Source organism: Oryctolagus cuniculus, chromosome 19 (genome assembly GCF_964237555.1).
Source record: "Oryctolagus cuniculus chromosome 19, mOryCun1.1, whole genome shotgun sequence".
NCBI classification, from domain to species: Eukaryota; Metazoa; Chordata; class Mammalia; order Lagomorpha; family Leporidae; genus Oryctolagus; species Oryctolagus cuniculus.
Window position 1 is genome coordinate 40,795,960 of NC_091450.1, and position 16,201 is coordinate 40,812,160.

The 16,201-nt window shown below is 55.1% G+C and overlaps 1 protein-coding gene across 1 annotated transcript in view; it reads right to left on the minus strand.

Annotated features, from left to right (window-relative positions):
- The window catches only part of BAIAP2L1 (BAR/IMD domain containing adaptor protein 2 like 1), an 87,892-nt gene that overhangs the window by 8,866 nt on the left and 62,825 nt on the right, over positions 1-16,201 (minus strand). The window contains exons 4-12 of the mRNA XM_051839015.2: positions 11,827-11,888; positions 11,637-11,708; positions 9,769-9,906; positions 8,689-8,841; positions 6,728-6,895; positions 4,126-4,273; positions 2,061-2,268; positions 1,385-1,462; positions 412-592 (exon numbers count right to left, since the gene is read on the minus strand). Coding sequence (XP_051694975.1) covers positions 412-592; positions 1,385-1,462; positions 2,061-2,268; positions 4,126-4,273; positions 6,728-6,895; positions 8,689-8,841; positions 9,769-9,906; positions 11,637-11,708; positions 11,827-11,888 — 1,208 coding nt within the window. The remainder of the gene's footprint in view (positions 1-411; positions 593-1,384; positions 1,463-2,060; positions 2,269-4,125; positions 4,274-6,727; positions 6,896-8,688; positions 8,842-9,768; positions 9,907-11,636; positions 11,709-11,826; positions 11,889-16,201) is intronic.

Here is a 16,201-nt window from a genome sequence, read left to right on the forward strand (position 1 = left end):
ACCCCGGGACGCCACCTTCCTGTCCACACCACACCTTCCCGTCCACACCCACACCCCCCAGGACGCCACCTTCCTGTCCACACCACACCTTCCCGTCCGTACCTCACCCCGGGACGCCACCTTCCTGTCCACACCACACCTTCCCGTCCGTACCTCACCCCGGGACGCCACCTTCCTGTCTACACCACACCTTCCCGTCTGTACCTCACCCCGGGACGCCACCTTCCTGTCCACACCACACCTTCCCGTCCGTACCTCACCCCGGGACGCCACCTTCCTGTCCACACCACACCTTCCCGTCCGTACCTCACCCCGGGACGCCACCTTCCTGTCCACACCGGTACCCCGCCCCCAGGATGCCACCTTCCTGTCCACACTTGCGCACCCAGCACACAGGCGAGTTCTACTCACAGGAGGCGTGGCTTCTGGTCTGGACCCGGGTGCTCTGAAGGTGGAGGCGCTCTCGGCAGTGCCCCCTCTCTGGGCGGCAGCTGCTCCCGTGGACAGACACTCGAGGTAATCGGGCGGGGGGATGGCCACACTGCTCTTCTCACAGAGGTTCACGGTGCTGACGCTTCTCACTGGTGCCGGGCTCCAACCCAAAATGACAGAACCCGGTTAGAGGAGGCCCACGGCCAACAGGGCAGTCAGGAGAGGACCAGCACCCCTCCCCCTCCCCATGTCACTCTGTGTCAACACTGGATTGATTTAGTTATCAATTAAGATAATGAAGACTAGAGCAAAACCTTAGCAAGTCCTGCACACTTAAGACGCAGGTGCCGCTGAGGGGCCGCCTGGACGGGGAGTGGGGAGCCCGAGTGGTTCAGGGTGAAGACGCGGTTTGGCGCGGAGCAAGTGCCCGCTCCTTTCCTCGCCGCCCGGGGTGGCTGTGGAATGAGCCGTCTCAGCGGCAGCTACGCCACCTGAGCAGAACACAGACACGGCACAGGCACTGACAGGCCCGGCGGTGTGGCTGAGGCTGTGGGGCAGGTGCTGGTCCGGCCCGATGGACGCCAATGTTTAAGGGGCGGGCAGCAAGGGGGGCTGCAGAGGAGACGGAAGGGGGCTGGTGGCTCGCTGAGGATCCTGGCAAACACACCACAGGTCAAGGAGCCCCAGTGAGGGCCTTCCAGCACCTACTCCAGAGCCAGGGCCTGCCAAGTGAGAGCACAGAGAACGTGTGCCTTGGCTTGGGCGCCAGCGCCAGGGGAGGGCTCGGGAGGGCGGACGCAGGTGGCGGGGGTGGTCTGGAATCGCCGCCGCTGATGGTTCTGCAGGCTGAGGCTTCTCCGTGGGGTTCGCTGCGTACCCACATCAAAATTCTGCTGTGCCCGAAGACATCTGGGCAAAGTCAGTGGTCAGGGAAGCGAAACACATTCACTACCTCGGTGTGGGTGGAGCCACGGTTTCCTGTGCGTTTTCTTCCAGCAACTTGGTGTACGAGGATGGGAACCAGCCCCTCCTGCGGGTCAGAACGAGAAAAAGGCTTCTCTGTGGGGTCAGCAGGAAACACGGGGCGACTAGAGGTCGTCCTGACGGCAGCGTGGGCAAGGCCGGGCCGTGCTGCCATGAAGGCCCGAGTGTGGACGGAATGAAATTAGGGCTTTCAGATACACGGAGGTACTGCACATACGATGAATACTGTATAAGTAACAGCTGTATTTGTGTTTCCTCTATTCTTTTTTAATCTCCTGAGTAATCTACGTAGCATGCTGACATAACCTAGTTACAGGAAGGTGTGTGTACTTGCGCAGGGCTGAAATGCAGAAGATGGCATTTAAACCTCACATGTGTTAAACTCTAACAAAGTAGATCCGACATGCAGATTATCCTTGAGAAGACAAAAGCCACATTTAAAAGAAAAATAAAAAGCTAACTTTCAGAGGTGACTGTGTGTGATCTGGTAATGTACCAAATTTATACACGCACAGACAGAAAAAACAGCCCCACTAACTCCAGTTGACCAGGGCAGAACTGTAAGACCGAACCCTGGCTACAACGCTAGTATGCCCACGAGGGCAGCGCTGGGGGCCGTGAGCAGAGCCCCAGCCAAGACTTACGCTCTGGTAGTGTCGTGCTCGCCGTACAGCCAGCCGTCCTTCTCTTCGGCCACAAGCAGCGTGAGGACATCTCCCTGTGCAAAGCTCAGTAAGGTCTTGTTGGTGCCGGCGGTGTGCGGGAAAATGGCCTTCACCCTCTGCCTTCTCATCAAGTTCAGGCCAGTGGCCACTGAAACAGAGCGCTGCAGACTGGCGTCTTCCGAAGCAGCTGCGAAGTGAGCAGGCAGTCTCAGCTCCGCCCAGAGGGTACTCAGAGAGCCCCCGCTCCCACAGCCCGCGAGTCCCTCGCCTGTCGCTGCCTGGGGGCCAACGGGCAGACCGGGGCAGGGGGGTTCACAGCTCTGCAGGCGACTTGAACCCCGGCTCTTTGCACAAAGGCAGCTCCAGGACTCCAGTGTGCTCAATGATCTCAAAGATCACACAGCCAACAAGTGGCAGAGCAGGAACCTGCCTCGGGCCTCTGCTCTGAGCTCGGCGCTGCCCAGCTGTGTCTGTTCACACCCAGACTCATGTCATTTTTCTGTACAAACTTTGCTAGCCCAGTATATTTAATTTAAAACATCTGAGACCTCTTCTTGCTTTACTCTTGCAAATTCTTAATAATTACAACACCAACTTGCTGTTTCCTTAACGTGCTACCTGGTAGCACCGAATCACTCACTAGCAACTTTTTTTTTTTTCCTTTTTTTTTTGACAGGCAGAGTGGACAGTGAAAGAGAGACAGAGAGAAAGGTCTTCCTTTGCCGTTGGTTCACCATCCAATGGCCGCCGCGGCTGGCATGCTGCGGCCGGCGCACCGCGCTGATCCGAAGGCAAGAGCCAGGTGCTTCTCCTGGTCTCCCATGGGGTGCAGGGCCCAAGCACTTGGGCCATCCTCCACTGCACTCCCTGGCCACAGCAGAGAGCTGGCCTGGAAGAGGGGCAACCGGGACAGAATCCGGCGCCCCGACCGGGACTAGAACCCGGTGTGCCGGCGCCGCTAGGCGGAGGATTAGCCTAGGGAGCCGCGGCTCTGGCCCTGGCAACTTTCAACTGGTTGTCACCACAAGAGCCAGAGTCACGGAATAAACGCTGCACAACCATACAGCTTAGCTTTATACATTCAAATTTTCAATTTATTTTTAAAATTCATTTGAAAGGCAAAGAGAGACAGACAAAAACAGAGAAACTTCCCCTCTACTACTTCACTCCCCAGATGTCCCCAACAGCCAGGGCCGGGCCAAGAAACTCAACCTAGGTCTCCCGGCGGATGGCAGGGAGCTAACAACCTGGGTTACCACCTGCTGCTTCCCAGGGTGCATTAGCAGGAAGCTGGAACAGAGAGCAGAGCGGGACTTGACCCAGTGCCTCCAACACGAGACATGGGCTGCCCCGGCGTCACGGAGCGCACAGCACTTCCTTCCAAGGCCAGTGCCTGCCAGACGGCCCCCTTCCCACTCACAACCCCGGCTGTCGTCCCAGAAGCCTCGGTCGTGCTCAGCAGCTCCACAGGCGCACTCCAGCGCCAACCCTGGCTGCTGCCACGTTCAGATCCAGCAGAGGCCTGGAAGGTCCTGGGTGCCAGGCCCCGTGCAAGGAGTGAAGCCTCACGAAACATCTGCCGAATCTGCCGACAGGGCCGAAGCCAAGCAGCTGAAAAGCGGCGTCAGTTAAGACGCGAGCAGCAGGAACTCCTGTCTCTGGATAGTGTGAGGTGCACAGAGCACTGGGCCTGCTGATAAAATTCATAACCACAATTTTGTTGTGTAAACCTCTCTGGCTTGTTGTATTGATAAAGAGATTTTATTACAACTGCCACGACACAGGGAACAAAGTGCGAGGCTGTGCACGTTCTCCGCGAATGTTTACACCCCACCCCCCAGCAGTGTTTGCCCTGTGTCAACACCAGCCTGTGCTGTAGGGCTGCCGCCCGCCACAGGCCTCAACGCAAAGCCCGATGTTGAGACGTGGCTAGTCGAGGCTTCAGGGCTGAACGTCCACCTCTAAAGCAAGATACACGCACCCCCAGTACAGTACTGACAGCTTACTTTTTAAAATGCACAAGAATCAAACCGCAGTCTCTTACCTGTGGAATTATTTGTCTTTTCTGAGCTCTGAGTGACTGTTGCTGGGTTATTGAACATATCAATCAAAGGACTGGTATAGGCTCTGGCTGACGGAGCGGGGGGCATCTTTGGTGAATGTTTAGAAAGGGTGTCGTAGTCTTTCCCAACCTGTGAACAGTTCTGTGTTAGTCTACTATCAGGCACCAAAGCAGCGGCCACCTGCCCCAGGCCCCAGGGCTGTTGCCTACCGCGTGCTTTCAACTCCACCTTGTCCCCCCAGCTCTCTCAGTTGTAGGGCAATGTCCCTGCTTTTATAAAAAATTCTGATTTGAAAGGCTGAGAGAGATATTCCATCCACTGGTTCACTCCCCCAAATGCCCGCAACACCCAGGTGTAAGCCAGTTGAAGCCTGGAGCCTAGAACTCCATCTGGGTCTCCCGTGTGGGTGGCAGGGACCCAAGAACTTGGGTTATCCTCTGCAGCCTCCTAAGTGCACTAGCAGGAAGCTAGATTAGAAGTGAAGCAGGGGCCGGCGCTGTGGTGCAGTGGGTTAACGCCTTGGCCTGAAGCACTGGCATCCCCTATGGGCGTCGGTTCGAGTCCCGGCTGTTCCACTTCCTATCCAGCTTTCTGCTATGGCCTGGGAAACAGTAGAAGATGGCCCAAGTCCTTGGGCCCCTGCGGCCGCGTGGGAGACCCAGAAGAAGCTCCTGGCTCCTGGCTCCAGATCGGTGCAGCTCTGACCATTGTGGCTATCTGGGGAGTGAACCATCGGATCGAAGACCTCTCTCTCTCTCTGCCTCTCCTGTGTAATTCTTTGAAATAAATAAAAATAAATCTTAAAAAAAAAAAAAAAAAAAAAAAAAAAGAAGTGAAGCAGGCGTAGACCCCAGGCACCCCCATAGGGGGTGTTCGTGTCCCCAGTAGTGGCTCAACCTGCTGAACCAATTTCTATTCCCAGTGCCCCATTTTGAATTCAAGAGTATCACCCATTTGTTTGTTTCATTTTGGTCTTCACCATCATAAAAAGCAAGAACAAAAAAGCGGTTATCTCCCACTCCCCTTAACCATCTGCCAACCACTAACCTACTTTCTGTTTCTATAGGTTTTAGGCTCCTTCTAAGTCACCGATTTGCATGCAGCCTGCGGCCCCATCCCTGAAGTGTTTCTAGAACTTTCTCTTTATCCCTAACATTCTGCAACTCAAACCCAGTCTATCAAGCAACTAGTCTTTTCTGTCCATCCAGAATCCCTCTGGCCACTGTGTTAGGCCAAGCAGAAGGCCCTGCAGTGACCTCTCCAAGGCCACAGGAAGAATGTGAGAGGGGTGAGAAACAGGTGGACTGGGGATCTGCTTTGGAGATAGAAGTAAAGGGATAAAGTGTACACCTTACATCATCTCTAGATGACTTACGATACCTGACACAATGGAAATACCATAAAATAGTGAAAAATGACAAGGAACACATCTGCACAGAAGCACTGTTTTCCTGAGTATTTCTGATCCCCTGCTGGCCGGCTGTGCAGGCGTGAAGTCCCTGGGCAGGGAGGCCCTGGCTCTCTGAGTCTTTGCTGCCTGTGCTCATGACCACAGACCCACAGCGACATGGGAGAGGAAGACACACTTCCAGGAGTGTGCCCTGCCTCTGTGGTCCACGCATGCTGCTTGTCCAATAGACAGGAGTCCCTGGGGCCTGCTGCTTAGCATGGGTGGGACAAGGGGAGGGGACTGATCAGCTCCCCAGCTGATGACATACACAGATGCCCCTGGTTCTCTCCCCCTTCCCATGGCACCAAGCTCACTGCTCTGGGGAGCGGCTCCACCTCTGCAGGGGTCCTGTCCTGCACTGGCCTGGGGCTAAGACTTCCTTCCACGTGGATTCTCCAGGGGCTTTAAATAGAGAGGCAGTGGATCCACGGGAGCTTGTGAAGAGCAGTGAAGTCTAGATTCAGAGAGCAGCAAACGACAATGCCCGAATTCAGTGCCTGATCCTCTGGTGACCAGCTTCCCTGGAGCGCCTGACACGGTGACCAATGCTGGCAGATCATCATTATTATTTTTTTAAGGTAGCTCTTGCTCTCTTTTTTTCCCCAGAAAAGCTTATTTATTTATTTATTTTTGGGTAAAGAGAGACAGAGCGAGAGAAACAGAGCAAGTGAGCAAAAGATGCTCCTACACACTGGCTCACACACCTAACGCTTACAACAGCCAGGGCTGGGGCTGAAGCAGGGAGCCAGGTCTCCCACACAGTGGGACAAACTTGAGCCATCACTACAGCTTTGCAGGTCCACATTAGCAGGAAGCTGGAGTCAGGAGCCAGGGATGGGACTCACACCCAGGTACTGTGACGTGGGGCGTGGGCGACACAAGCAGCATATGACCCACTAGGCCAGAAGTCTGTCTCACGTCAGACTTTTTCTCATCTATTCTGCTTATATAACTTGTAAAGCCGGAATCCTTAAAAACACCAACAATAACATTCCCCAAGACAGTAACACAGAACATGAGACAGCTGGCGAGCAAGTTCCCAGTCCGCACGGAAGGGGCAGCCAGGCCCCGGCGTGGACACAGCCCACACCACGCGAGCACACCACAGAAATCGGAGCGGTGTCGGCGCCTACCACGCTGCTCCTCTCGATCATGGGTGACGGCTGAGGCGTCCCGGACACCGGGGTGGAGGCGGGGGTCGTTATTTCTTCTATCATGTTTATGATTTTCTCCGGCACTTTGGTGACATCACCACAGGTTTCCTGCCATCTGGGCAGCTTGGAGTTAAGTAACTCCGCAGACTGTAAATTCGAGAGAAACAAAGCTTAAGACAAAGGCACTCTGCTGGAAAAGCTGACGAACACCTCACGTGGTGTCGTCACTGGTAACGCACTCCTGGCTCAGCACCAGGTGCAATTCGGTGAGCAGGCGCAGCACCTAAGAGCCACATCTTCTGTGCCGAGAAGCACCCAGGCTTCAGCGCCAGAGGGATCCCCAGGCGCCCTCAGTGTGCACACAGGCTTACGACCCAATGAGGGCTGTGAGTTATTAAGAACAAGTCCAGACACTAAGGGCAAGGGCTGAGCTGTCTGCATGAATCCCCACTACTTTCTGGTTGGCCTCAGAAGTGCCAACTACCGTATTCTCCCTCCTACTTCTAAGAGCAGCACCTCCTGAGATGCACAGGAGCCAGCTCTCTGACCTCGCAGGACTCAGTGCACGGGTTAGATAGTGGATCAGATTCTGTCCAGCACAGAGGGCCCACAGACAGGTGTATCGGGCAGTGTCGAGGACACTCCTGCTGCACAGTGACCGTGGTGGCTTCGGAGCAGCACAGCAGGGATGCAGACAGGCACAGATGAGGTCCTGTGGCCCTGGGGGCTGCGGCTGCTCTCCCGTGAACCCAGCTCTGCTTCTACCACCAGACTCCTGGGGGTTCCCCTAAGCCTGAGAACCCCTTTCCTAGGGCAATCTGGTTGGAAAAGGGGAGCAGGGGTCCTGGCCTGAAACAACTGAGGGGCAATCTCATGGATCTCAGCCAGCCTCTACTCAGGAGTGCTAGGACCCCAGCCGCCTCCCTGGAGCACGGGGCAGGGCAATGCCACTGACCACCTGCTTGGGCCTCTTTGCCCAAGAGCCACGGAAAGACCCGGGGTCCTTCAGCTGGGAGGAAGGAAGGCACCGACAGCTTCCTGGCGGCCGGGGCGACGTCCAGCACAGAAGATCTGGTTCCTGTCAGCCTAACGCTCACGACTGGGACCCAAAGTCAAGTCTAAGACAGGCTCTGCCAGAGCCAGAGCACATGGCGCACGGGCCAGGCGCCCATGACGCAGGGACACCGCCACAGGGACAGCCGCGTGGCCGTGCCTGCTGCCTCAGGACGCGGCCGCAGCAGGCTGCCCTCTGTGGGAACCGGGATTCCAGAGCAGCACTCGTACGGATGCACTGTGGACACGAGCGGGCATCCAACAGAGCCATTCTCCCTCTGCTCTGACAACTGTGGGTCTAGGCATGTAGATTCAGTAGCTACACACTCCCTACGGGTGCAAAAACATTCGAGAATAGGTAACGTGTGCACACAGCAAAGGCCAGGGGAAGGCAGCTGGTGCCCACTTTCTCGGGAAGTCTCCTGCATCAGGGAGCGCCGAGTTAAAGACCTGGTGTCCTGGTGGGGGACAGTGGGGGTGTGTGGCCTGGAGCAGCACTGCTACTGACCACACCCTACCCCTCAGACCCACAAAGGAATGCGGTAAACCTCCCAGGGGAGCAGGCCGGGCACCCTGGGATCACCCAGTCTGATGAGGCATCAGAAAGTCTGCGAGAAGTCGACTCACAGGTGAGAAAAGCGGAAAAAGAAGCTGTTTTCAATGAAGCGTGATTTTATGAGGGATTTTGAAAATGGATGTGCTGCTAAATAAATTAAATGCAACGAGCAGACCCTGGACCACTTCGTCTGTGTTTCTCTAAGTTTACATATTCCAGTTGGCCCAAAACTGCTTCTTGGGAGTCTCCTTGTTGGCGAAACAGGCCCAGGCAGGGAGGCCTCCAGCGAAAGGCGGGCACCCTGAGACGGAAGGCGGAGCCCTGCGCCCACCTGCAGGTGGTACCGGTGGATGTGGTCCACGAAGCTGCAGTGCTTGTCCACCAGGAAGCAGAAGCGCCTCTTCTCTTCCAGCAGGGCTTCCTTGCAGCCGTCTGCGATGAACTTCTGGATTTCACTCTGGCGAGAGGTAACGGTCTCTACGTACTGGCAAAACACATTCCAGTCACACAGGGATGACAGCAGGCGTCAGACGGCAGCAGCCTGTCACTCACCTTCTGCTATCTTCACCCTTGTTTTATTTTGATAATGGAGCAAACACTAGACGCAGATAAACATGAGACAGATGTGTCTCCTGAGGGTGTCGTTAGATCCCTGACTCACAAGTGGAGATGGACAGAGGGGTCAGAGGCTGTGTCCTCCCGCAGGGCCGTGTGCCCTAGATGCTACCTCGCGCCGGGACATCAGTGTGCTCTGCTAGGGACCGGGCAGCTGCAGGATCAAACCCCAGCTCTAGGCCGGCGCCGCGGCTCACTAGGCTAATCCTCCGCTAGCGGCGCCGGCACACCAGGTTCTAGTCCCGGTCGGGGTGCCGGATTCTGTCCCGGTTGCCCCTCTTCCAGGCCAGCTCTCTGCTGTGGCCAGGGAGTGCAGTGGAGGATGGCCCAGGTGCTTGGGCCCTGCACCCCATGGGAGACCAGGAAAAGCACCTGGCTCCTGTCATCGGATCAGTGCGGTGCGCCGGCCGCAGCACACCAGCCGCGGTGGCCATTGGAGGGTGAACCAACAGCAAAGGAAGACCTTTCTCTCTCTCTCTCACTGTCCACTCTGCCTGTCCAAAAACAAACAAACAAACAAACAAACAAACAAAAACAAAAAACACCCCAGCTCTAAATGCCAGTCACACGACTTCTCCCAGGCCTCCTTTTCCCGCCTGTACAGTGGGGACAGTGCCCCCTTTCCCTGCCTGGTTCATGGGAAGAAGCTGTTTTTGGGAGGCCACTGAGTACTCTGGGAAACTAAGTCAGCGTGCTTCCTGTCCACTTCAGCGAGGGCTCGTGTGGAAGCTGACCTCAGTGAGCAGGCCTCCCCCTCACCCGCACAAGAGGGCACACACGTCACCGCAAGGCTCACCTCTATTTCCTTGTGCTCGTATTTCAGCGCATTCCGCCCTCCTTGGCTTTTCCTTCTGATCTTCTTCAGCTCGGCCTGCGATTTCTCCAAGGAGTCTAGCTTGCTCCTGTGCTCTGCCTGGTACCTCTTCAGAGTCGCCTGCAGGTTCAACGCTGGGCTTACTTCACCACGGCACTCACCGCGAGCGCGCTTGCCCACGCCTCCTCCCCGACGCCTCCCACGGCCCCTCTGCTCAACGTGGACCTGGATGCTTTGTGAGGGGCCCTGAGCAGAAGACAGCAATGTCTTCTCTTTATCTTTTTTTTTTTTTTTTTTTTGACAGGCAGAGTTAGACAGTGAGAGAAAGGTCTTCCTTTTTCCATTGGTTCAACACCCAAATGGCTGCTACGGCCGGCGCACTGTGCCGATCCGAAGCCAGGAGCCAGGTGCTTCCTCCTGGTCTCCCATGTGGGTGCAGGGCCCAAGCTCTTGGGCCCTCCTCCACTGCACTCCCGGGCCACAGTAGAGAGCTGGACTGGAAGAGGGGCAACCGGGACAGAATCTGGCACCCCAACAAGGACTAGAACCCAGAGTGCCAGCACCACAGGCGGAGGATTAGCCAAGTGAGCCGTGGCGCCCGCCTATCCTTTCTTCCAGGGTTTTCTGACACTGCATGGTGAGTGCTGTGGTGAATACATAAACCATATCGGATCACACACTCCTGGCTGTTTCATGACTTACTAGGTCAAGAAACAGAACGAACAATTGTAACGGCTTCAGTAGGGGCTGGGGCCTGACAGGCCCAAGGTGCAGTCCTAGCTTCATCCCCATCTCAGCAGTCACTCGGTTTCTCTGAAACCTATGCTTCCCTCTCGTCTATACAGTGAGGAAAAGAAGGGTGTCACGTTACAGGGTTTGCATAGAAGTCAGATGGCACATATGAAAGAACCCGGCACTGAGCAGGTCCCAGCAGCCAAGGCCTCACCAGTGTGTGCCCACCCTGGCCATGGACCTCACGAGGTCCCTACCCTACCAACTTATCTACGGACCATGGAGGGATGACTTCAGGGTCACTGCACTGCTTACTGCCATAAGGGGTCTCGGTAAGAGGCAAGGGGACTGTGGATGACAGAAGACTATTGGAAGCAGAAAGGGGAGGTGGAGAGCCTTGGGCACCAGGGTTGGAGGACCAGACAGGAGACCCAGAAACTGCTCCACTGGGCAGTATCAGAGATGGGCATGCAGGAGAAGTCTGCAGACTGCACCAAGGGGCCACAAGGAGCCCCTGGTGGAGACCCCCCATAATGACTCCTGTTACAAGGGCAGCTGTGAAACATGCACCCAGACGTCTGTCACAGCTGCAGGTCCTCTGAAAACTGATTTTTCTTCAATGCTTTTTCATAAAGATCCCCAGTGTTAGCATAAAGAACTCCACAGGCTGGCACTGTGGTGCAGTGGGCTAAGCCTCTGTCTGCAGTGCCGGAATCTCACATGGGAGCCGGTTCTAGTCCTGGCTGCTCCTCTTCAGATCCAACCCTCTGCTATGGCCTGGGAAAGCAGAAGATGGCCAGATCCTTGGGCCCCTGCACCCACGTGGGAGCCCTGGGGGAAGCTCCTGCCTCTGGCTGGCTCGGCTCCAGCCGCTGCCGTCATCTAAGGAGTGAACCAGCAGATGGAAGACCTTTCTCTGCTTCTCCCTCTCTCTGTAACTCTGCCTCTCAAATAAATAAATTTTTTTTTTTTTTTTAAAAGAAACCCACTCAGCCCTTGGGGGCATCCAAGGGGACATCAACGCCAAGCTCTGCCCACATCTGCCGACAGAGCCGAGGGGAAAGTTCCCAGGTGCCATCAGGCACCAGGACAGGGGTGGTAGCAAACTGTGCACTCACGTTCATGTATTTCACGTCAAGTTCTATCTTCTTCTCCAACTCATGGATGATCTCCTTGTGGAATTTTTTGAACTGTTCACAAAAGGAATAAACAATTCACACCAGATTAGGGGCTTTAAGCAAAATAAGTTAAAAAAAAAAAACAAATAAACCAAGCAAATAATTTTGTGAATCTAAAGAGTTCACGTACATTTTCATCGAGACTCTCATTGAGTTTCTTGTGGGTGTTCGAAATCTCTATGAGAACATGGCCTGTGAACAAAATCAGGTGTGTTAGGGGCTTTGTCAAGATACTACAGGAAGTAAAGGAGGGGAGGGGTCACCCCGGGGACCTCAGGCCCAGATGGACGGGTTCCAGACAAACAGCAGAGGTCAAGTCCACCCACAGCATCATCCAACAAAACAACGCGGCTCTTTCTTCTAATCCACACTGCTCTTTCTACATCTACCTGTTCCCTACGCTGAACCTCCTAAGTGACTGAATTTTGAAATTCTCTTATAAATGATTACCTTGGCCATCGCAGTAATTAACTATGGAAACAAATTATTTATTCTTACTTAATCCCCGGGACATGCTGATTAATCGTGAGGCGTTAAGAGAAAGCAGCTATTTTCTTTATCTTATTTTAGTTCACAGACCATTCTGGGAAAGATGAAGGCCAGGGGAAACTGCACCAGGCACAGGGCTCTCCTGGGACAACAACAGCTCTAGACACAGGCAGCCCTGTGACAGGAGGGAATGTTCCAGGGAAGGGAGCCTCCCCCGTGGACAGCCACAAAGCAAGCACTGGCTTTGGAGCACACCTGCCTGGCGGCAGCAGCAGACCCTACCAACTTATCTACGGACCAACAGGGAGAACCACAGGAACCCACGGAACCAGCACCACCCAACAGACCAGGCCTCAACCAGGAGCACTAGGGGCGGGCTGAGCCGGCAGGTCAGATGCCAGATAAGGAGCTCCTGAGGGGGACTGAGAGGCTGCTGTAGACAAGGAAGAATTAAAATTAAGACGGTGGTGCAATAGAGCGAGAACACAGACAGACTCTGCCTCTGCTGGTACCTCCTTACAAGTGACTCCACCACTCGTTCAGGAAGATCCTCAGCTATCTGGCTCAGGAATCACCAGCCCAGGCTTCTCCCCCATCTCTGCACAAGGAGCCACAGTTCCCTCCTACGAGGCCTCTCACACTCCGTGCGTCCACAGGGGAGCGCGCAGTGAGCGAATCTCACTAGTCTTGGCTGCCAGCCTGCTGGCCCGTAGGGGTCAGTCTCACCCATGTCCCAGCCAACCAGGACGGGGACTCCCTCTGCATACGTGACCACCTCTAGAGCAGAACGTGTCCCTGACTCATCCTGCTCCCCCTCTAGCCACGGGAGGCAGTCCTTTCTCAGCGGGAGGGAAGACAGAAGGGAACACAAACACAGTGGCCCCCAGTGATCCCCCTCACTACGGGCAGGAGACAGCTGTCCCCGCCACCCCCCACTGCTGCTTGCCACATGCGATCCCGCCCCTGGGGCTTCCCAGCAGGCCCCTTTTCCCCACCTCCATCACCTGCTTCCAGCCTTCACCTCCAGGTCCTCAGAGAGTTCTCTTCCGGGCCACCTTCCTTACAGGTACCAGCGACCCCCCCCCCCCCCCCGAGTGTCAATGCCACCGCGATTCCCCTGCCTGCCCGAGGCTGCCTCAGGTGAACTGGCTCCCAGGTCCCCACGCAGGGTTCCTGCTGTGACAGGTGAGCTCCGGCACAACCTGAGGGCAGAAACATCCTGGAGCTCAGTTCCACCCAAGTCCCCCGACCCTGACCGACGTCCACGTGAGAAAACCACCTGCGGCTCCCCAAGAGGCGGCTCCACCGGCCAAGAGCACACCACGCTAACGCGCCACTTACATCCCCTGGTCACTTCAGACGCTGCAAAGTCTCCGTGACCTCCATGTCTGTCTTAAACCCAAATCAATTCCCTGCTGGAGACGAAAAACTAGTAAGACTCACTTCTAATACTGGAAAATCAAGTGTTCTGTTCTTGGCAAGCCAGATCTACTGGGGGAAAAGAAGTCTAACCACCGTCTCCTGAAGTCATTCAGGGGGCTCCAAGCGGGAAGCCAGGCACTCACATTTCCTCACAGCGAGCCCTTCATGGCCTTGCCCTTCCAACCCCACCTCGCGGGGCCTCCGACAAGCGTGCTGCCAACAGCAGGGTGCCCGTGCGGAGGCTCTCATGCACACGCACACCGCTAACCCTGGTGCTCTGCGTGGAGCATCAGGTGGCTCAGGAGGGAAGGAACCCTGACCTGGTCAGCCCTGGTCAAGTGCTGGCCTCTCAGCAGCCGCCTCCGAGCTCCCGGATAAAGGGACTGAAGCACATGCTGGCTGCCCCACGAGTTTCTTGAAACGGAAGACGAAAACAGCCTTCTGCTCAGGACGTGGGGGTTAAATCTGAACTGAGTCAGGGTTTGCTTATGCTTGAAATGCTGTCACAGGTTTGTTTACTCTCAGTCCTGTAACCCAAGTTTTTCATAAATCACGTATGAGAATAAAAAAAAATACCCTGAAAAATTCAAGGGTGGAGTCCGGAAAGCATAGCCCAGTTCACATGGGGCGGAACCTAGGGCGAGCCTGGCAGGCGCCCGCACCACCGTGTGCATGGCACCGACCATTTCTCCTTCATCCCAAGTCAATATTTCAGGAAGAAATTCACAGGAGTGAATTTCTACGGCTAAAGCCATGGTCTGAAGCGCCGGCATCCCATATGGGTGCCAGTTCTAGTCCCGGCTGTTCCTCTTCTGATTCAGCTCTCTGCTATGGCCTAGGGAAGCAGAAGTTGGGCCCCTGCACCCGCGTAGATCTGGAGGACGCTCCTGGCTCCGGATCGGCTCAGCTCCGGCTGTTGCGGCCATTTAGGGAGTGAACCAGTGGGTAGAAGACCTTTCTCTCTGTCTCTACCTCTCTCCGTAACTCTTTCAAACAAATGAAATAAATCTTAAAAAAAAAAAAAAAAAAAAAAAGGAAATTCACAGGAGCTACAGCAATGTGACTCAGTCTGAAGGAGTCATTCTAGAGACTGTACACCCCAAATCCACTCTCCACACGTTCACAGTCGTGAGCGCAGCCGGACTCAGAGGCAAGGCCTGCCATCAGTGTTCACCAGGACTCGCACACATGATGGTTAGTTAACACACTATGGCTCTAACTTCAGGAACTCTGAACAAATATGCCCCACACATTTGGACAATACTGTAGCCAATAAACACAAGGACTTCAAATGTTAAGTAACAAAATCTAAAGAATGCTAGTGGCATGAACACACAGAAGTTTCTCATTTGCAATATGGTCACTGGGTTCACAGGTATTTTGCACTGGCTGATTCTTCACCAGCTCGCAGGGTAAGCGTAGAGGAACCAGAGGGAGAGTTCAAGTGTGATGCGCAGCACAGAAGGTGTGCTGAGGACGCGGGCAGAGATCCTGTCCATTCCTACCTGATCACGGTCACAGACACACTCATTTCCAGAGCCCAGCACGAGAGTCACGCGTGACCCCTGACCTGTCACACATGGCATCAGAGCACGAAGCACTGAGCAGAAGCCAGCCTACCACTGGCCTAAAATTCTACTGTGCAGATTCAAGTAAAACGAACCAAAAAGGTCAATGGAAAAAAGTTAGTTTTCCAAACATCCACTGTGGAGAGACAGAAACTGCCCAGAGGTGGGACGTGCTGAAGACCGGCACCACCCACCGAGGTCAGCAGCCGCGGCCATAGGGCTGGACGTGAAAGGCCGACAGAGCGTAAGGACAGCGCGCAGCCCTGGGGCCCTCTGGCGGTGCTCTCCTCGGGCCAGTCCAGTGCTGTGCAGCCTACGATGTGCAGCAGGGACCGAGTGAGTGACACAGAACATTCTCGCCAAGCCCGGCTCTGACTTCACCATCTGCAATGCTGCATTCTAATTATTCTAACACTGTGCTGTGCTCCTGAGGAAGGAACGAACAAGGGGCTGTGCAAGCAGAGCCAGCTTGAAGGGGCCGGGACTGGCCAGACAGAAGACAGTGTGCACACAATAAAGACAGTAATAAATTCTAAGTAACTGAAAAATCTAGAACCCCCCAAGTCCACAGCAGTAGTAAACAGGTAAGAAAGGAGGGGCGAGGGAAGCTCTTGCTGAAAGCGGAACGCTGAGCGTCACAGCTGGGAAACCATCATTTTGTAACCATCAGAGTGGGGATGACTCAGAAGTCACTAACAGCTCCTAAATCTAGGGTACGCGTGTGGATGGGAATAAGGAATTGTGCTTGCAACAGAAAGAAATACTGAGGATGCAGCGTGCAAGTCAGACATCGCTTCCAGCAGACCGCCACGTTTACAGCACACACGAGAGGAAAGCGAAGACCGTATGCAGACGGTCCCCTGACAGGGCCCAACAGGACCTGGACAGCACTCCAGCCGAGAGCGTGCAGCTGAGCCCAGCAGTGCAAATCTGGCGCTGCTAAGTCGAGATCCTGTGCCCCCAACGAGTTACACGGTTTACCTTCACACCGGTTCTTACTGCAGTGCTGAACTAGCTACCTATTTG